Here is an 18,377-nt window from a genome sequence, read left to right on the forward strand (position 1 = left end):
TGCATGATACATTTACAATCCAGTATCCATGATAATGACAAAGAATTGAGCATCATTATCAGTTTACCTCTTTCCAGTAGAAAATGTACCAACTTATAGCATAGCAGTAGCATGGGGGTGTGGTCTCTTAGTAGTCCTCTGTAGAATACTGTCTGGTACTGGAACATATCTGCATGATTTACATCATTTTTGTGTGGTTTGCTTGTAGGTTTTTTTGGTAAAATATTTAGTTATATCAATGCACATTAATATTCATATTACATCTAACACAAGCACGTCATATCTAACAAGCATGTTTTAATGAGGCACAAAAGTTGATCATGGATGTTTAAAGTCCGTGTAAAGCAGAAATACATTTGTGTTATGAGTTTGTTTTTTTTGAGAAGTAAATCAATTTTGAGATTTTAATATTTACCATTTATTACCACAGAAACACACTTGTGTTATGTTTAATCATTAAGGTCTGGAATGATGTCATCAGGATAATTTAAAATATTTTGATCAAAACATAATCAATAAACCTGATCAGGTTCGGTAAACCATTGATCCCTGAGGGACATTAATGCAGCTCTCATACATCTTTATGTGACATAAATAAAAAGGAGAAGTCAGGACAATCCATGTCGTACAACTTGTAGGGCCCGATGAAATTTGTTTTATTTTTTTTTCCCAAATTCCGTTTTATTTTTTTCCAAATTCAGTTTTTTCCACTTTAATTTTTTAAATTCCGCTTTTTTAAAAAAAAAAAAATTTTTTTTTTTTTTTTTAAAGATTATAAATATTAGTTTTTAACTCCTGTGAGGAAACAAAAGAAATACAAGTAAAAAAAAAAAAAACCTCAATTAAACAAAAATATATGTCAAAAATAAAGTACGATACAATTAAAAGGTAGATATAAGTTGTAGTGACATAAATATTTAATATTTAAGGAGCAGTCAGAATAATCCATGCCATATAAAGATGTATTAATGTCACCTGATTTCCTCTCAGGGATCAATGATTTACTGAATTATTTTTTTTATTTTAAACTGTTTTTAAGTTTCAATTTACATTATCAACAAAAATCAAGGTAATCCTGTTTTCACGTTTAGTCTTTTGTAACTTTTTGTAGTTCAGAGGGTGAACGTTGGGTCAATGGCCCTGTATAGGGTCGACCCAGTGTCCTCCCTACGTTTGTTTAGTTTGGCCAGGGTCTCCAGTCCCTTTTAGTTCGTTCTGTTGCTACTTTTATTAACTTTGATAATAAATAGTTCTGTAATGGCGTCATTTATGTTGCGGCCCCTCAAGCCTTTGGGTAAACATCCTAGATAGGGCGAAAAACCGGAGGTAAAACTTAAAAAAGGATCGGGTGTTAGGCCGTTTTTGGCCGTTTGTAACTTTTCCATCATTTTTAGGCCGGACTACCGGACTCAAAACACCCTCACTTTGTTCTTCTTCTTGCTGTTATTGTTGTGTACAGTCATGTCATATATCATTTTAAAGATAAATCAACGTAGATTATGCTTCACACAATTTGATTAGGGACCTTAACCCTTTTTTAGTTGGTGGGACGAATCATTGACATATCAATATATGAATGTGGCCCATTACTCTATATGTGCCAGGGGGCCCCACTCTTCAAATGACTACTCCTCCGTTAATGCTCGTTGAATGGGGCTGTCATCTGTCATGGACATTCTATGAGCAGATGTCAAGAGACTCGCAAAGACATTTTTGAAAAAGGGGGGACGGGGGCCCACCCCCTTTTCCGGTAATTTCTAAATTTATCTGAACATAGCAGTGATATATTTCAAAGGCAATTCAACGTAGATTACAATTTTAAGTCACATTTTTATTTGTTTTACTCTGTGGAACCGAATCATTTCACCGAATTCTCGGGAGGGTGGTACGTGCTATTCGGCGCAGAGACGTTCCGTGGGTCCAGCCGTAGTTCATCAGAACTTGATGTACTGTAAGTACAGATAAATAAACCTTCTTAAAGCCATGTTCATTTATTATGAAAGAGGAAGAAATGCTTTGTTTGTTGTGCTCAGTGTGAGACACACAGAATATGACGTTTTATTGAACAAAATGAAGAAATGAAAAGACCAAAGGTTGTTTGTTGATGTGATTTATTTCGAAACAGCATCGTCACCATACATTTTACAGTCGTCGGAAAACAAACAAACAAATGTACTCGAATGCTGAACATCAGCGACATTTAAAAACTACAGCCACAAACACGAGAACACACACGGCCTCAACTTTAAAAACACAAGCTCTGAAATGAACTTTGAACATTTGTTTCACACACATTTTTGTTTGCGAAATGTAAAATATTTGGAAAATGTGACAAATGTTCTTGTTTTGATAGATCTGAAATGTTTTAATTAAAATCACAAGCCTTGAAATGAAGTTTTAACATTTATTATGATTTTGAAATGTAAGATATTTTGAAAATTGTGACATTGAGGTTTTTTTTTTTAATCCAAGCCCCAAAATATTTCATGTTTTGATAGTTTTTCAAAAAAGGAAATTTGAAAGTTTAACTAAATCCTGATTTTTTTTCTTCTTCTGATAATTTTAAATTAACCAAGCTGAAAAATAAGATATTTAATTTTAAACCCAATATTTTTTTTTATTTTTAGTTTGTTTTGACTCTGTATAAATGAATCTCAAATGTAATAATTTATTTATTGTTTGAAATGAATTTTATCTAAAAATTATCCAATATTCATATTGTTTAAACAAAATCAATCATTTGTTTTTATTCCTTTATATCCTTTTTAAATTAAAATCACAAGTCTTGAAATTCAGTTTTAACATAGATGTTTTAATTTTGAAATACAAGATATTAAAAAAATTGTGACATTTAATCTGTGTCCACAAATCTTTTTTTTCTCCAAAAGAAAATACTTAAAAATGTCAGTAAATTTTGACAATTTAAACATGTAAAATATTTTTCATTTCAGGTAATTCTATTTCTATTACTTCAGTATGAATTTTTTTTTTTTAACCATTTCTTCATTGTTTAAAATGAACTTTGTCAAAAAAAAAAGCTCGATTTTTATATTCACATTTTAAAGAACAAATCAAACAAACTTTTTTCTATCGATACATTTTTTTTCTGTGCAGTTGGGAGTTTAGTTTAAATACACAAGTTTTGAAATGTTTGAACGTTTGTTTCACAAGTGTTTGTATTTTGAAATGGAAATTTTCTTTTAAATAAATCAAGCATAAAAATACAGATTTAACTTTACCTGAAATTTTAAACTTGGTCATATTTTAAATGAATGTGAGTAAAAATAAAAGCTAGATTTTATATTCACTCTTTAAAGATGATTTTACTACATTTTGTTTAACAAATTGGACATTTTTTTTTCTTCCTTTGTGGAAAATAAGAAACCAACAAAATTTCTTTTCTCTTAAAAATTCAACTTAAGCTCAGAAACTGGAGACGTTCCTTAACAGTCTTAACGTTCACGTAAAAGACGCTCAGTGCAAACTTTATCCCAGAAACACGGCAGGAAGTACGTACGGAGTCTCACAAGGGGCATCAGTAAGGTTTCATTTAATTCAATAAGATTTACATGCTCGCGTTAAACTTTTATAAGTGCTCGTAAACTTTTTATACGTTAGTACAACACACTTATGCAAGCTTTAAAAAGTAATTTATATACCCACGTATAAAAATATTCACGCAAACATGTAAAATGGTTTTACATAAGCACATAAACTCACGCACATAAAAACCTAATTTTACATGCTCATGTAAAAGTTATGTTTACGTGCTTTACGAAACATGTAAAATTCTGCGTTCATGTTGATGTTTTACAAGAGCTGCGTTTTAAATTAGGCTCTCGTAAAACTTTTTTAACGTGTTGGCATAAAACACTGAAAAAGCATGAAAAAGTACTTTACACGAACACTTAATGCCCAAAAACGCGCAGACAAACGTAAAATTCCTACGCGATCGCACAATTTTTTACGTGTTTGTGAAAGTTTGAAACCCTCCAATAAGAAGTGTTTAAGTGTCATACACACACGTGTAGAACTTTTACAAGAGTCTAAATTTAGTTCAGTTCTCTCAAAACTTTAAACACAAGTGAGCATGAACAAGTATTTTATGCGAGCACGTAATCCACAAAAAACTAACAAACATGTAAAATTCCTGCTCAATCACAGAATTTTTTACGCGTTTGTGAAAGTTTGAAGCCCTGAATTGAAAACCGTTTGTGTTTTACGCAGCATGTAAAGTTATGCGTGCTAATGTAGAACTTTTACAAGAGCCGTACATTAAAGAGTTACGTAAGTTCTCAAAATTTTTTACGTGTTAGCATAAAACATTTAAGCGAACATGAAAAATAATTTTACGTGAGCACAGAAAACATACACAAACATGTACATCTCCTGCGCAAGCGCAGACATTTTTTTATTTCTTTGTGAACATTTTAAGGTCTCAAATAAAAACCGTTTACGTGTTTTACGGAGCATGTAAAACTATATGCAATTTTACAAGAGCCTTGCATAAAAAAAAAAAATGTAGTTCTTGCAAAAGTTTGTGTCCGTGTAAAAACTTTGCGTTAAAGTTGTAATCCCTCAAACAGAACATTTAAAAAGTGAAAATAAAAATTGATTTGTGAAAGTCACGGGGACTCCGTATGAACGACCCAAACAGGAAGTGATCAGGAAGCGTCGGTCTTCAGTGGTTTGTTAGGAGGGGGCGGAGCTACGAGGCACTTCACTAGTGATTCGTCCTGGTCACACTAAGGCATCCTGGCTGCACACGACACTATTTACACACAAACACACACGTGTTCTCCGTCAGCACCCGCAGGTGTTTTCATGAGAGTAACCACGCCCTAACGCCGTCACGTCATTGGGCCGGCGACGCCCTCAGAGATATTTTTAACTCTTTACACATCTTACAGAACGTACAAAGCTCAACGTCTGCAACGACTGGCTGAATAAAAGCTGATTTTTACATCCCATAAACACCAATGAAATGCATTTACTCACATTAGGGAACCAGAAAATATCAAAATCAGCAATTCTCTGTATTCTATATAATTTTACTCTTTTTTTAAATCTTTATGAATTAAATTTGAAATTTTTAACAGTAATAAAGTCTCCACCCCCTTTTTTATGAATGTTTGGCATTGATTTATTGGGTCCAATGAGGTCGCACAGATGTTAAAAATCTGTGCGACCTCGATCTTTAGAAATGATGAAAACCAGTTCAGTCTCGTCTCCATCGTCTGGACACCAGTGAGTAGAAAAATAAAACCCAGCAGAAGATGGAACTTCTCTTTGGATCCTGAGGAAAAAGAGCAGGAAAAGAAGAGCAGTGAGCGACACACGCACAGCTGGAAACATCAGTCTGTGTGTGTCCGTCCATGTGTGTGTGTGTTAGTATGTCTGTGCGTGCATCGAATCGTGTGTCCGTGCGTTTGTGCGTCCGTGTGTTCGACCATTCTCGGTGTCTGTCCGTGCGTTTGTGTGTGTGTCCATCAGTGTGTGTGTGTGTTTAAATACCTAATCATGCTCAGAACAGGATTGGCTTCCCGCTCGTCTTCTCCTGGACGTAGGACGTGAAACGTTTGAGGAACTTGGGGTACTCCCTCTTCGCCACGGCCCGGAGCACGGACGCTGGAGCCCAACCTCCAGGATTCACTGCAGGGACAGAAAAGATGCGTCAACGTCCACTCAGTGAGTACTTCACTTCATCCTGATTGACTAACACTAATATTCTACTGATGCAAATACAGTCATGAGGTTTCTCTCAATGATGTGGGAAACTTTTATGTAGCTGAGTCACATGATCAATATTCTCCACTCGTTTTGTCCTTCTCTAATACTTGTTTCTAATAGTCTTCTCGTCTGTCTTTAACACTCATTTCATCTCTAATACCCGTTTCTTTGACTTTAATACTCGCTTCTTCCGTCTCCAGCACTCGCTCAAAATCAAAGATATTTTGGACAAACTATCAGCTTGTGGCACAAATCTAATGTCATATATGCAGAGAGTGACTCACCGTTGGCGACGTAGGTGATTCTACACAGGATGTTGTCTCTGCTGATCTCTTTGTCGCCCTCTGGTGGGCTGACCAGTGTCTGGCAGATCATGGCGATGCTGATTTTGGCACGAACGCACTTGTTCGACGGCTGCGAGAGGAGGAAGAGGAAAGAGAGTGATGAAGAGTCGGCGGGCGAGCGACTCGGGTCCCGACGGCGGGAGTGTCTCACCTGGGCGTCGTCGTGATCCACAGAGAAGTTACACACCAGCCACGTGTCGGGGTCGCTCTCGTTGTCGGCCGCCATCTTCCTCATGGCGGAGAGGTAGAGGACGTCCCTCTGAGAGGCAGGCCACACCCGCTGCCACGCCCACAATGCGTTAGCATTTTAAAAACACCTGATGAGTGTGTGTGTGTGTGTGTCTCACCTTGTGCGTTTGATACACAATCACTGCATTGTCCGACAGCGTCTCCACAACATTGAAGTTCTCAATGGTGGCTGGAGTGAAAACACACACGGTTACACACACACAGTTACACACAAAGTTACACACACTTACTCTCCCAGTCGTTGCGATACGTCGTGTCCCAGAAGTAGTGACACAACTCGTGACCCGTCACTCCTTTGACTGAGTGTGTGGCCTTCAGGGGATCCAACACAATCCCATTCTCCTCCACCTCCCTCCTGTACACCTGCGCACACGCACACACACACACGGTCAGTTTTATGATGAAAACCTTCCACCTGTCATAGTTTCTTCTTCCTACCTTCATCTCTCCTTCCTCCACCACCAGTTGCCAATTGGCGTCCCCGCCCACATCCTGCAGGGAGTAGGTCATGTGACTCTGCACCATCTCCTCCACCTGATCACACCACAACCAGAGCGTGGGAATACAAAGAGGCGTTACAAACATCACAGCTGCTACATTAAAAGACACACAATCAGTTATTAATAACAGAACTATAGGTTGTTTAAATCTATTAAAAAAAACATAAAATATAATCTATATTCAATTGATTTAAAAATATTGAAAGAATGAGGCTCAGGGAAATATAAAACTTGATTAAAGCTGCTTGCGACAATCTTTTTTTTTTGATAAAGATAGTGTCGGCCACATTGATCAATAAATCAAATACCATTTGCTTGAAAAAGAAGATGTAAAAGATTGAAAGTTTGTTTTGATTTCCATTATAAACACCAAGTTTGGTGCATTGCATTATGGGATGTGGAGTCTTGTTAACAGATTCATAGAAGTCATTATACTTCATTGTTACTATGATTTCCTTGTTTCTTCATCAAACAAAGAGGACAGTGATATCTTTCTGTGTAGCTTCAAAATAAACATCCTTCATTGTTTTGCCACAACTTTCAGTAAAATAAAACTCCAGAAACGTGTTGTAAGTCACTTTGTCAGAGTTTGTTTTGGAGCAAACACAAGAAATCACAGTAGTAATGAAGTAAAAACACTTCTTTGCATCTGCCTACAGGACTACACATCCCACAATGCAACGTGCCAAACTCCGGAGTAAAAACCGTGTGAATCACCTTCTCAGCGAATCGGTGTGAGCCGCTGCAGGAGAAAACGTCTCCTGGTGGGACGGGGCTGGACCTCAGAATCCTCGTCTTCTCCGTCTGGGACTGAACACAAACAAACAAATAAAGATTGTTCATAACCACAGAAAAGTTTTGGATGTACAGTATGTAGGGAACTCTTTCCTATTCTGCTTGTTTGAATAAACACTAATACTTGAAGTTACAGCAAACTATTTTAATCCATCTTAAAAATGTATACTAATAGTGCTAAAATGAATCAAATTTATCAAAACAATACTATTCATCTTTTTACTATAATTCTATTATAATTAATTTTCTTTGGTTATAAAAAAATTCAGAATTTTTGTTTCTTCTTCTTTTATAATTGTAATTTAGTTTTTCCACAGTGTGGATGTTTTTATTATAATATTTTAACCGCACAATAATTTCTACTATTACAACTACATAATACAGTTTTCTCATTTTAATATTGCAATATCATAACTATTAGGATTTTAAATAGGAGGGTTTTTTAAGTATTATTTTATATGTTTTTGTTTCTTTTTTTTAACCTGTTTAATTAGATTTTAAATGAATTTATAAACCTATTCATCTTTACATTAGATGTTTGTTTGGATCTAATTTTGTGTAAAATTCACAGATCTTTTTTTATTTGAAACCCTGTATAGAACCACGAGTGTAAAACGGATTGATCTTCACCTGCTCCTCCATCTTGTCCTGTCGGTCCAAAGCAGCTTCTACGGCGTCAAAAAACTCGTCCTCGTTGATTAGACTGTTGGGACCTTCCTGAGAGCGACAACACAAAGTGTTTAAGTGCATGAAGAGATGATTGATTGACTGATTCAGCTGGGGGAGGGGGGCCGGGTTCACCTCATAGTCTGGACCTCCAAAGTGAGACTTCTTCTTCAGCTCGTTAAGCGTGGACTTGTAGCTCTCCTCTGTTCTACGTCTTTTCTCCATCTCCTGCACAGAGACCTTCAGGTTACACAGGGAGGTGTGTGTGTGTGTGTGTATAGCACACCTTGTCCAGCCTCTTCTGCCAGTTGTCCTCCCTCTTCACCATCAGGTCGATGCAGTGGGACAGCGTGGCCAGGATCCCGGCTGTGGTGGCCTTAAAGGTGATGGCCTCGCCTTTAAAGTCAATACCGTTGATTCCTCTGGGACTCAGAGCCTGGAACACTGCAGACACACGTCAACAAATATATTTACTTCAGCTGCTGGGACAACTATTTAACAATTGACTCTTCTCTAAGCCCCGCCTCTTTCACTCAGAGCCCCGCCCTCACTCACAGCGTCACATGGACAACAAGTGTGTCCCCGATGTGCAGCAGAAAAATGCAGTTTGTGTGCTTTTTTTGTCTTTTGTGTAATCTTGTTGTAGGACAAGCGTCGGTCTATGTCTATTGAAGCTGATTAATATATTTTGTGTACTTTTGTCATCAGTTTCTATGTTTTTATCGCCGTTTTGGATGTTTTTGTCATTTTGTGTAGTGATATTGCAATGTTGTGTAATGTTGTTGTTGTTGTACATGAAAGAGTGTGTGTGTCTATGTCTATTTGCAGCTGATGAATACAGTTTGTGTTTTTTTCTCTCGTTGTCTTTTGTGTTGGTTTTGTTTTTGAGTTTATTGTCTTTTTGTGTATTCTTGTTGTTTAATGGATGACAAGTGTGTGTCCACATATGTCTATCCCAGCTGACAAATGCATTACATGTACTTTTGTCATCAGTTTGTAGGTTCTTGTCAACTTTTTGTGTGTTCATGCAATCCTTGTGTGCTTTTGTTGTCATTTTACATATTTGTTGTTGGACACAAACAGTGTGTGTGTCCATTTGTGTAGCACAAAAAATAGTTTGTGTTTTTCTCGTTGTCTTTTGTGTTTGTCGTCTTTTTGTGTATTCTTGTTGTGTCCATAGAAGTCTATTGCAGCACACAAATGTATTTTGTGTACTTTTGTCATGAATTTCGTATTAGAGAGAGACTGCCTTACATTTTTCTTTGCTGCCGTTGTTGTTGTTGCCGTGCAGAAACTCTCCGTCTGTCCTGGTCGTGGGAAAGTCGTCCTCATCATCGTCCACAACTGAAAAATACACAACAACAAACCCAGAGGCTCATTCCCAGTGTGTGAGCGACAGGGCCGGACAGCACCGGAATGGACCAGTTCATTTATAGGGGGGGGGGACAATAGCAGGGCTGTGTTCGTCCCACTGACACCAACATGTGCAGCTTGATTGAAGCAGAGACGCTTTGTCTCATCAGAGGTCATCAAAGTGTGAGCTCAGGCTGTGTTAGCGCTGCGTGCTAACAAACAGTCGGAACATCAGGGTCGGAGCAGGACGCCGTCCAATGGGTAGGCAGGAAGTGACGACCCACGAGCAGAGACTGAACAAAAGGCCTTAAAGCAGACTTTAGGGACGCAATAGAGTAGGCAGGAAGTAACTTAGTAGCCAACAATAGTTACTGATAACTCTATAGATCACATTAATGCTGCTGTAGAAATATTAATCCAAACACTCACATCCTGTTTACACTATAAAAACAGACGAACTATCAATAGCACAGGTTGGGCTACTGTCATAATCGATGTTCATCCATTGAGTAAATTCTAAAACGATAATTTTATAAATATTCATTAATGTTTGAACTTCCACATATAAATGATAAAGTATGTGAGAATATCAGTCCCTGCAGTTTTCCCAAACAATTTCAGATTAAAAATGTCATGTGATATAAGAACTAGAAAACTGAGCTCTGCAAATATTGTGGTTTTTAATTTACCTTTTGTATTTGGAGGGGCTGAGATATCTACAACAAAGACATAAAGACAAAGATATAATAATGTATCTAATGATGTGTAGAATAGTAGTTATAGTAGTTACAGTAGTAGCTCCTCTTCTCATGTGCTGTTCTATTTAACCCACGTCTATCATGACACAAGTTAGAACATTCTGATTGGAACTCTGATGACATCACTGTTGACATCATCAGTATTCTAAAACAATGCGGGCCAGAGCCAATCACTGGAAAGCCCACCCCCATGCCCTCTCAGCTCTGTACGAATTACTCCAAAATAACGAATGCACACACTCGGGGTATTTGGAAGCCATTGAAAAAGTTTCAGGTTGATTAGATTCCGCGGCGGTGAGATATTCGCTCCACAAACACGCACGCACAATAAATATTTTATATCCATTCAAAAGTTTGAATAAATCTGAAATTGTTTATTATGAAACAGATTAATTTATTCCTTGAAAAATACATGACAAGAGGCCCTTGAAAAAAAAATTGCATATTAAATAAGTAATTGCAATATTGAGGAAAAAAAAAAAAAAATCGCAATTAGATTATTTTTCAAAATCATTCAGCCCTATAGTTGATAATGGTCGTGAGATATTTAGTGTAGGTCAGTGGTTCCCAAACAGGGGTACGTACCCCTAGGGGTACAGGAGCACATTATAGGGGGTACTTGGAAAGATTTAAAAATTACTCAAAAATAATTGGGGAAATGTTCCAAGTTCCCTTTTTAGGATATTTTTTGGACAAATTCTCCACAAATGAACAGTAATATAATATACTATATTTTCTTGTACCGGTAATTTATTGATACAGGATATTTCTATGCTGTAGAGGCCTTTTCATCACACACCCGACACAAAAACACAATAATTAGCTACATTTTACAAAGGAGACTGTATTTACTTATTACTGAAGTAATCACATAAAAATTGCATGGTATACAGAGTATGTACATTTTTAAAATAAATTCCACTTGAAATTCCACTCATCGTTTTGAATTTGTAGATTAAGCCTTAAAGAACCAATGTTGGAGACACAGTTAGGGGTTTAGGAGAGCCCGTTGTTCTACTAATGATAAAGTATATGCAAGAGGATACTTATGATGTGAAGAGGGCGTACACATGGGGGTACACAGGACAAAAAAGATTGGGAACCACTGGTGTAGGTGATGATAAAGCATTCATTAACAGTAGTTAATGTGCAAGCCCCCCCAAATGTAAAAAGTGTCTTAGGGCCCCTGATTATAACTTAATAACCATTAACTAGTTGTTATACTTTAGTGCTGAATCTGTGACATGTTCATTCTGATCCAAATCACTGCTCAGACCTCAGACTCTTTCTTTCCCATCATGCATTTTGGCGGTAAAGCCTTCTTTTCATTAAAGCCTTAGCGCTCCGTTAGCGAGCGTTGCTGCGCTGAAGGGCTAACATGCGTATGCGTGCTAACTCACTCTTATCTCTCTGCAGCTCATCCTTGGACACGGCGTCTGCGCAGCTGTCGAAGTATTTCTGCAGCGTGTCCACCTGTCTGCACAGGATGTCCCTGAATGTCTCCATCTCTGCCAGCTTCTCCTTCAGGCTGTGGCCCTTCTGGGTGGAAACCAGTATATCAGTCACTCACTCACAACCATGACATAACCAGTAACCAGTAACCATGCAGGTCACCTTGAAGGAGGAGGTGGAGGTGGCCGAGTATCCGCTGGTGGCCGACGTGAGCGATAGCATGGAGCCGTGTCTGCGCAGACTGGACTCAGAGCCATACCCAGAATCCACCTGGAGAGCAAACAAACCAACTTTAGCTACAACAAATAAGGCATTGGTTGATGAACGCAACATAAAAATTAGACAAACTCACATTATAATACTGGTGCCTGAGGGTGTACAGGCTGATGATTAGGGTAAGAAAATGTATGCTTTAACTTTGAAACAGATTGATAAATAATTCCAGGTGCTAATGTGTCTGTTTAGGATTTACTGCTAAAAAAATAAAATGTCATTTCTTTTTATATTCAAATGCAGTAGTAACAGCTTTATCAATAAATACATAGATTAAATAGAATAAATAAAGAGAACAAATTAAACAAATAAAAAAAATGAAAAGACAGAATAAATATATAGGATAAATGAATAAATAAATGCAATAGAATACATGAATAAACAAATAAAAAAGACAGAGTAAATAAATAAAATACATATATATATAAATAGAAAATTAATGAGTGAATAAAATACATTAATAGGTTAAAAAATGAACACAATTAATCGAAAAATAAGTAATAAATATATAGAATAAATTAATAGAATTCATTAATAAATGTACAGAACAAATTAATAAAATGATGGAATAAATAAATTGAACAGGGTAATAGCTTAAAAACATTAATAAATATAACTTATGAATACATAGAGAATAAATGAATAGATAAAAATGAATAAATAAATACAATATAAAATTAATAAATAAACTTTAGAATAACTGCAATAAATGAATAAACAGAATAAATAAAAATAAATAAATACATAGAATAAATAAAATACAATACATAGAATAAATACAATAAATGGAAAAGGAATGGAATAATTAATAAGTAAAGAGAATAAATGAATAGGTAAACAAATTAATACATTAAATAGAAAATTTATAAATGAATGCATCAATAAATACATCTTAAAATGTGAAGACCATTTCTGTATATTATTTCTTTGTTCCTTAACAATCCTCTTCTACTAGATCTGAGCCACTTCCTGTCTTAGCCAGCAGGGGGCGCTACAAGGTAAGACACGTGACTGAAGAGAAGCCAGGGGTTACTATCGGTCAATGACCAGCAGCAACTCTGCCTGGATTGGAGCGAGTTTAGCTCATCCTGCAACACGCTGCTGCACAGCAGGCTTGTCACCGCGGTAACCAGTGTGTCCTTATGTACACCACACACACACAAACAAACAAACACAGAGACCAACAGCATGAGCGTTAGATTTAAAACCTGCACACATGCAAACAAGTTTAAGCTAGAAGTGCATGTGTTGTGGCTGCTGGTTAAATCCTGCGTACACACGCAGAGAGAGAAAGAGAGATAAATTTAAATACTTCTTTCTTAAAGGGATCCTCCACTGTTTTTACAAGTTTGGCCTAATGTTATTATTAGTAGATCTATGTCTAACAAAACACATTATTATGCACCATATTCCTTTAATTTCCTTTTAAAAATGGGATTACTTTACAGTTTAAGAGCCTGTGTTCCTCCATCTTGAAATCACATGATTGATGATGTCACACGGCCCCAATGCCTGTAAACATACCATTGTTTTCTATTGCAGTGAAGCATTCAGCCTGATTTTCAGATCATTTAGTAGCTTTTTACATAATTTAGTAGCTTTTATGGTCAAAATTACAACTTGTGGTGCTTTTGGTTGCTTAAAAAAAAAGAAAAAAAAAAAAAAACAGGAAAAGTTAAAGATGTTGATGTAAACCTCTTGAGGATAAAAACAGTTGTGAACACAGGAGGCGACAGTTCTAACTCTGACGTTTGGTAGTAGACAATGAAGCAGAGAATAAGAGCTCTCCTAATCAAACATTAGTCTCCCTTAAACAGTGCACTGACAAGCTCTGGTGGCTGGAGTTAGAGAGTAAATTGTTCTCTACTAACTGTGCAATATATATATTTATTTTTTACTTATATGTTTATTTATTGTCTTAGTGGCTCCTCTTTAAATACACTTATCTATCTTTCTTTTCTCTGTATCTTGCACCACAAGAGTTGACTCTTAGTTTTGTTGTCCCCTGTGTATAATGATAATGAAGGTATTCTATTCTATTGTATTGTATTCTATTCTGAAAATGTTCCAGTAAATCCTGATCCAACAGGATAACTTCTTCCCAGACATCAGTGAGGCCTGATTGTGGGAAACGTCTGTCATGAGTAAGACGAGCAGTGTTAGCTCCTCTGTGTTGCGTCTCCATGGAGACGAAAGCTGCTGACTGCTGTGAGTAACGTGTAAGGAGGAGGAGGAGGACGTGTGCGCTGACTCATTCTGGGTTACATGCATATGCACCGATCAGAGGAAGGGGTTTCCCAATCCTCAGGGCTGCTCCGTCTGCAGCTCATCACATGAATCACTCCTTTTCCTGCTTCACATCAGGGAGCACCAACGACACATGGATTACAGCAGAGTGCAGAGGAATGCTAACCATGCAGACCACCTCCAGTTCTTCTAAATCCGTGGGTTCAGCAAGAATAAACACGCTCCTCAATCAGTGGGCTGCAGCCCAGGAGGGATTCAACCCCATCCTATAAATATTCCCTTTGTTACAGTTCAATCATCACAATGAATTCATAAAATCAAACTAAACTGTGTGTGCCATTTAGTCTGAAACTCACCAACAATTTAGTTTCAGTAGAAAGAGTAAAACGTTATCAGAAGAGTCTGAAAATCTGCATTAGTTCACTGACTGTTCATTGGCTAGCCTAATGCTAGGTTAATGTTTAGCTAATGCTAAGTTAATGCTAATCCTTGGCTAAAGCTAATCTAATGTCAATGTTAATGCTAGGCTAATACTTAGCTAATGGTATTATTATTGCTTTTCTAATGCATAGCTAATTCTGATGTTTAGCCAATGCTAATGTTAGGCCAATGCTATGTTAATGTTAGTTTATGCTCATGGACTTGGACTTGATTTTATATAGCGCTTTATCACCACTGAAACAGTCTCAAAGTGCTTTACATATCAGCTCATTCACCCAATCACTCTCACATTCACACACCAGTGGGACAGGACTGCCATGCAAGGCGCTAGTCGACCACTGGGAGCAACTTAGGGTTCAGTGTCTTGCCCAAGGACACTTCGGCACATAGTCAGGTACTGGGATCGAACCCTCAACCTCTCGATCAGAAAACGACCCTCTACCACCTGAGCCACGGTCGTCATGCTAATGCTAGGCTAATGCTAATACTAAACTAGAGCAAATATTAATGCTAATGTTGGGCAAATGAAAGTTAAGGCTATTACTAGGTTACTGCTAGGATTAGGCTAATGCTAGGTTAATGCTCGCTGAATACAAGGCTAATGTTAAGCTAATGCTAATGTTAGGCTAATGAATGCTAAGGCTAATTAAAGTTACAGCTAATGCTCAGCTTATACTAGGCTATTTTTAAGCTAATGGAAATGTTAATACTAATGTTAGGCTGATGAACGTTAAGGCTAATGCCAGATTAATGTTAGGTTTATGCTAATGCTAGGCTAATGTTAGCCTAATGCAAATGTTAATAGTAATGTTAGGCTAATGAAGGTTAAGACTAATGCTAGATTAATGTTAGACTTATGCTAATGCTAATATTAAGCTAATGCAAATGTTAATACTAATGTTAGGTTAATGCCTCTAGATTGCCCAGTAGTAGTGAATGTGAGTGTGAGTGGTTGTCTGTGTGTGTGTGTGTGTGTGTGTTGCTCTGCAATGGACTGGCACCCTGTCCAGGGTGTACCCCTGCCTAACGCCCAATGACAGCTGAAAACAGGCACCAGCAGTCACAAAATATGATTTTGAGAATAAAGGACTAGAAGTGGTACAGGTATATTAACGCACCAGTGGTGGAGGGATGATTATGGTAGTCTGGACGCCGCCCTTCTCTCTCCGCCCCTCTCTGATGCTCTGATGGGAACACACACACAGAGTGAACACACGCACACTCGCACGCACACGCACACACACAACCTGCTGCAGGACATGATCTCATTACCACTGATCCTCAGTACGTGACTCACCCTGTGCAGCTCGATGGACTCGATCCAGCGGTGTCGATGCTCTGGGTCCTGAGCTCTCAGGTACCAAACGCTGTCGTTCACACTGATGTCCAGGCGGCACTCGTCAAACTCGTGAGGCTGGAAAGACAGGACAAATTGCGATTAAATCCTGTGTACATGATTTGATTTAAAGATGCTAGTTTTAGCTCAGTTTATTACCAACAGGAAGTTAAGAGTATTTATTACCAAAGAGCTTAACATTTATCAAATCAACAAACTTCAAATTGCTCAATTTATTTCTTAATTTCAATTCACATAATCAAATTGTCCCTTTGCTCATTTAAAAATTCCACCAAAAACCTAGTTTTTAATGAATAACCAAACAATGGTTTCTTTTTGCTTGACTTTTTGATGTTAATGTTTTTCTTTTTCCTGTTTTCTGCTCCATTTCAGAGTTTTTTCTATCACAACTTTTTTTGCCTTGATATTACTTCTATTTTTTTCCCTCTCTTTAGTTAAAGTTTAAATGTTATACTGGGAGCCCTCTTCTTCAAGCCCCTTGAGGCTTTTTTGGGTTTTCCTGGGCATGCCTGTAAAGTGTATTGATTTCTGTTAATGTTGGTTCACTCTTGATATTATGTTTCTCTGTATTTTAAACTGTGCCAAATAAAAATGAAAAAAATCTCCAATCCATATTTTTCCATTTCGGAATCTTTCCTTAATTCCTGATAAACTAAACGTCTTTATTAATTAGGGGTGTACATTGCCATGAATCTGATGATACAATACCATCCACATGTCAGAATACAATATATCCAGATACGATATTTTTCACAATATCAATAATTCCAAATTTCACCTTTACAAGTACAAAATGTTATGAACTACAATGTATTTTTTTTTTTTTTTAATTGCGAGAACAAGGAACCAATTGTAATTCAAATACTACAATTAATTCAAATCAATATAAAAAACAAGTGGTATGTTTATCAAACTGTCAAATTACATTTTTCAAATGAGTTTAACTTTTGAATCTACTTTCTGAATAACCGCATATATCTATCAAAGTGCCCAGTATGTTTTATGAAAAGTCCAATCAACTTAAAGCTAAAATACATTGAGGTGTGAGGTAGTTTAACAAGGTCTGATGGTGCGTTCACTGACACCTAGTGACTGGGAGTTTACGTACTATGCATATGTTGGCACAATTTAATGGTTTTTTCGTTAGAAAACATGATTAAAAAAATCTATTTGGACATTTTTTTTATTGATATGATATTTGCATGTTGAAATATCTCAGAATTGATTTTTTTTTTTCTTACAGCCTTACTCTATTAACTAAACTTAATGAAGTTAAATCTCATAAATGATTTCTGCTTTAGGAGTGCAGAATAAAACAGAAGTTTGAACGATAAAACTCACACGGTTTATATGCAGTGCTAACCTTCACCTACATCTTTTAAAAGCACATTTCCACCTTCTATTTTTTAATTAAACTAGTGGTTCAATGTGTAGAAAGATTTTGCATGAGACAAATAATCCTATTGGTCATTGTTGGTATATAAGGATCATTCTGTGACTAAAGTCAAACGAATGGTTTCTGCTCAGTGGGTCGATGAGAGGCCGTTTGAAAGGTTTTATTTGACAGAATTTGTGATGCTGAAACTTTGAATCACAGCCCAATGTTCTTTAATGTCACAGAAAGGCAGAGGCCAGTCATTTATGAGTCCCATTAGAAACATCCAAATATAGCCACAGGTAATGAACAAAGTGCTGATGTCTTCCCTCTGTGCGCTGGAAGGTTTGTGCACTGCAGCCTCCGAAAGAAGCACGAAAAAGAACTGAGCAAGACACAACATGACAACAGAAACACACAAAACGAGAGAAAAATAGAGAAATCGACATAAAAGAACCACAAAAACAACCACACAAACTGACAAAGAGGAATATATACAAAAATACAACAAAATACAAAAGAAAAATAATTAAAAAAAACATGCAAAATCACAGAAAAATGTCCAAAATGACAACAAAAAATAAACAAAATTAGAAGAAAAAACACAAAATGACACGAAAAACCACAAAACAACAAAAACACACAAAATGAGGAAAATCTACAAATGGACAACAAAATACAAAAAAGAACTCATAAAAAGCACACAGAATTGCAGAAAAATGCACTAAACAACAATAGAACTATACAAAATGCCTCACAAAACACAGAACAACAGCATATATACACAGAATGATAGAAAAGTATACAAAATCACTCAAAAAACACAAAATGACAGGA

The 18,377-nt window shown here is 36.7% G+C and overlaps 1 protein-coding gene across 2 annotated transcripts in view; it reads right to left on the reverse strand.

The window, feature by feature from the left end:
* Positions 1-2,453: 2,453 nt before the first annotated feature.
* Positions 2,454-18,377, reverse strand: part of LOC114473592 (collagen type IV alpha-3-binding protein-like) — a 30,983-nt gene continuing 15,059 nt past the window's right edge. Inside the window, exons 3-18 of one of the 2 annotated variants that reach the window (XM_028463323.1) lie at positions 16,106-16,222; positions 15,927-15,992; positions 12,010-12,117; positions 11,796-11,931; positions 9,539-9,628; positions 8,571-8,728; positions 8,420-8,512; positions 8,249-8,335; positions 7,541-7,633; positions 6,762-6,857; positions 6,554-6,686; positions 6,422-6,492; positions 6,226-6,354; positions 6,015-6,144; positions 5,515-5,652; positions 2,454-5,296 (exon numbers count right to left, since the gene is read on the reverse strand). In XM_028463323.1, coding sequence (XP_028319124.1) covers positions 5,525-5,652; positions 6,015-6,144; positions 6,226-6,354; positions 6,422-6,492; positions 6,554-6,686; positions 6,762-6,857; positions 7,541-7,633; positions 8,249-8,335; positions 8,420-8,512; positions 8,571-8,728; positions 9,539-9,628; positions 11,796-11,931; positions 12,010-12,117; positions 15,927-15,992; positions 16,106-16,222 — 1,635 coding nt within the window. In that variant the 3' untranslated portion in view covers positions 2,454-5,296; positions 5,515-5,524. Of the gene's footprint in view, positions 5,297-5,514; positions 5,653-6,014; positions 6,145-6,225; positions 6,355-6,421; positions 6,493-6,553; positions 6,687-6,761; positions 6,858-7,540; positions 7,634-8,248; positions 8,336-8,419; positions 8,513-8,570; positions 8,729-9,538; positions 9,629-11,795; positions 11,935-12,009; positions 12,118-15,926; positions 15,993-16,105; positions 16,223-18,377 lie in introns of both variants that reach the window. The other variant, XM_028463322.1, reaches the window with a different exon arrangement.

The sequence above is a fragment of the Gouania willdenowi genome, chromosome 12 (assembly GCF_900634775.1).
Source record: "Gouania willdenowi chromosome 12, fGouWil2.1, whole genome shotgun sequence".
Taxonomy (NCBI): Eukaryota; Metazoa; Chordata; class Actinopteri; order Blenniiformes; family Gobiesocidae; genus Gouania; species Gouania willdenowi.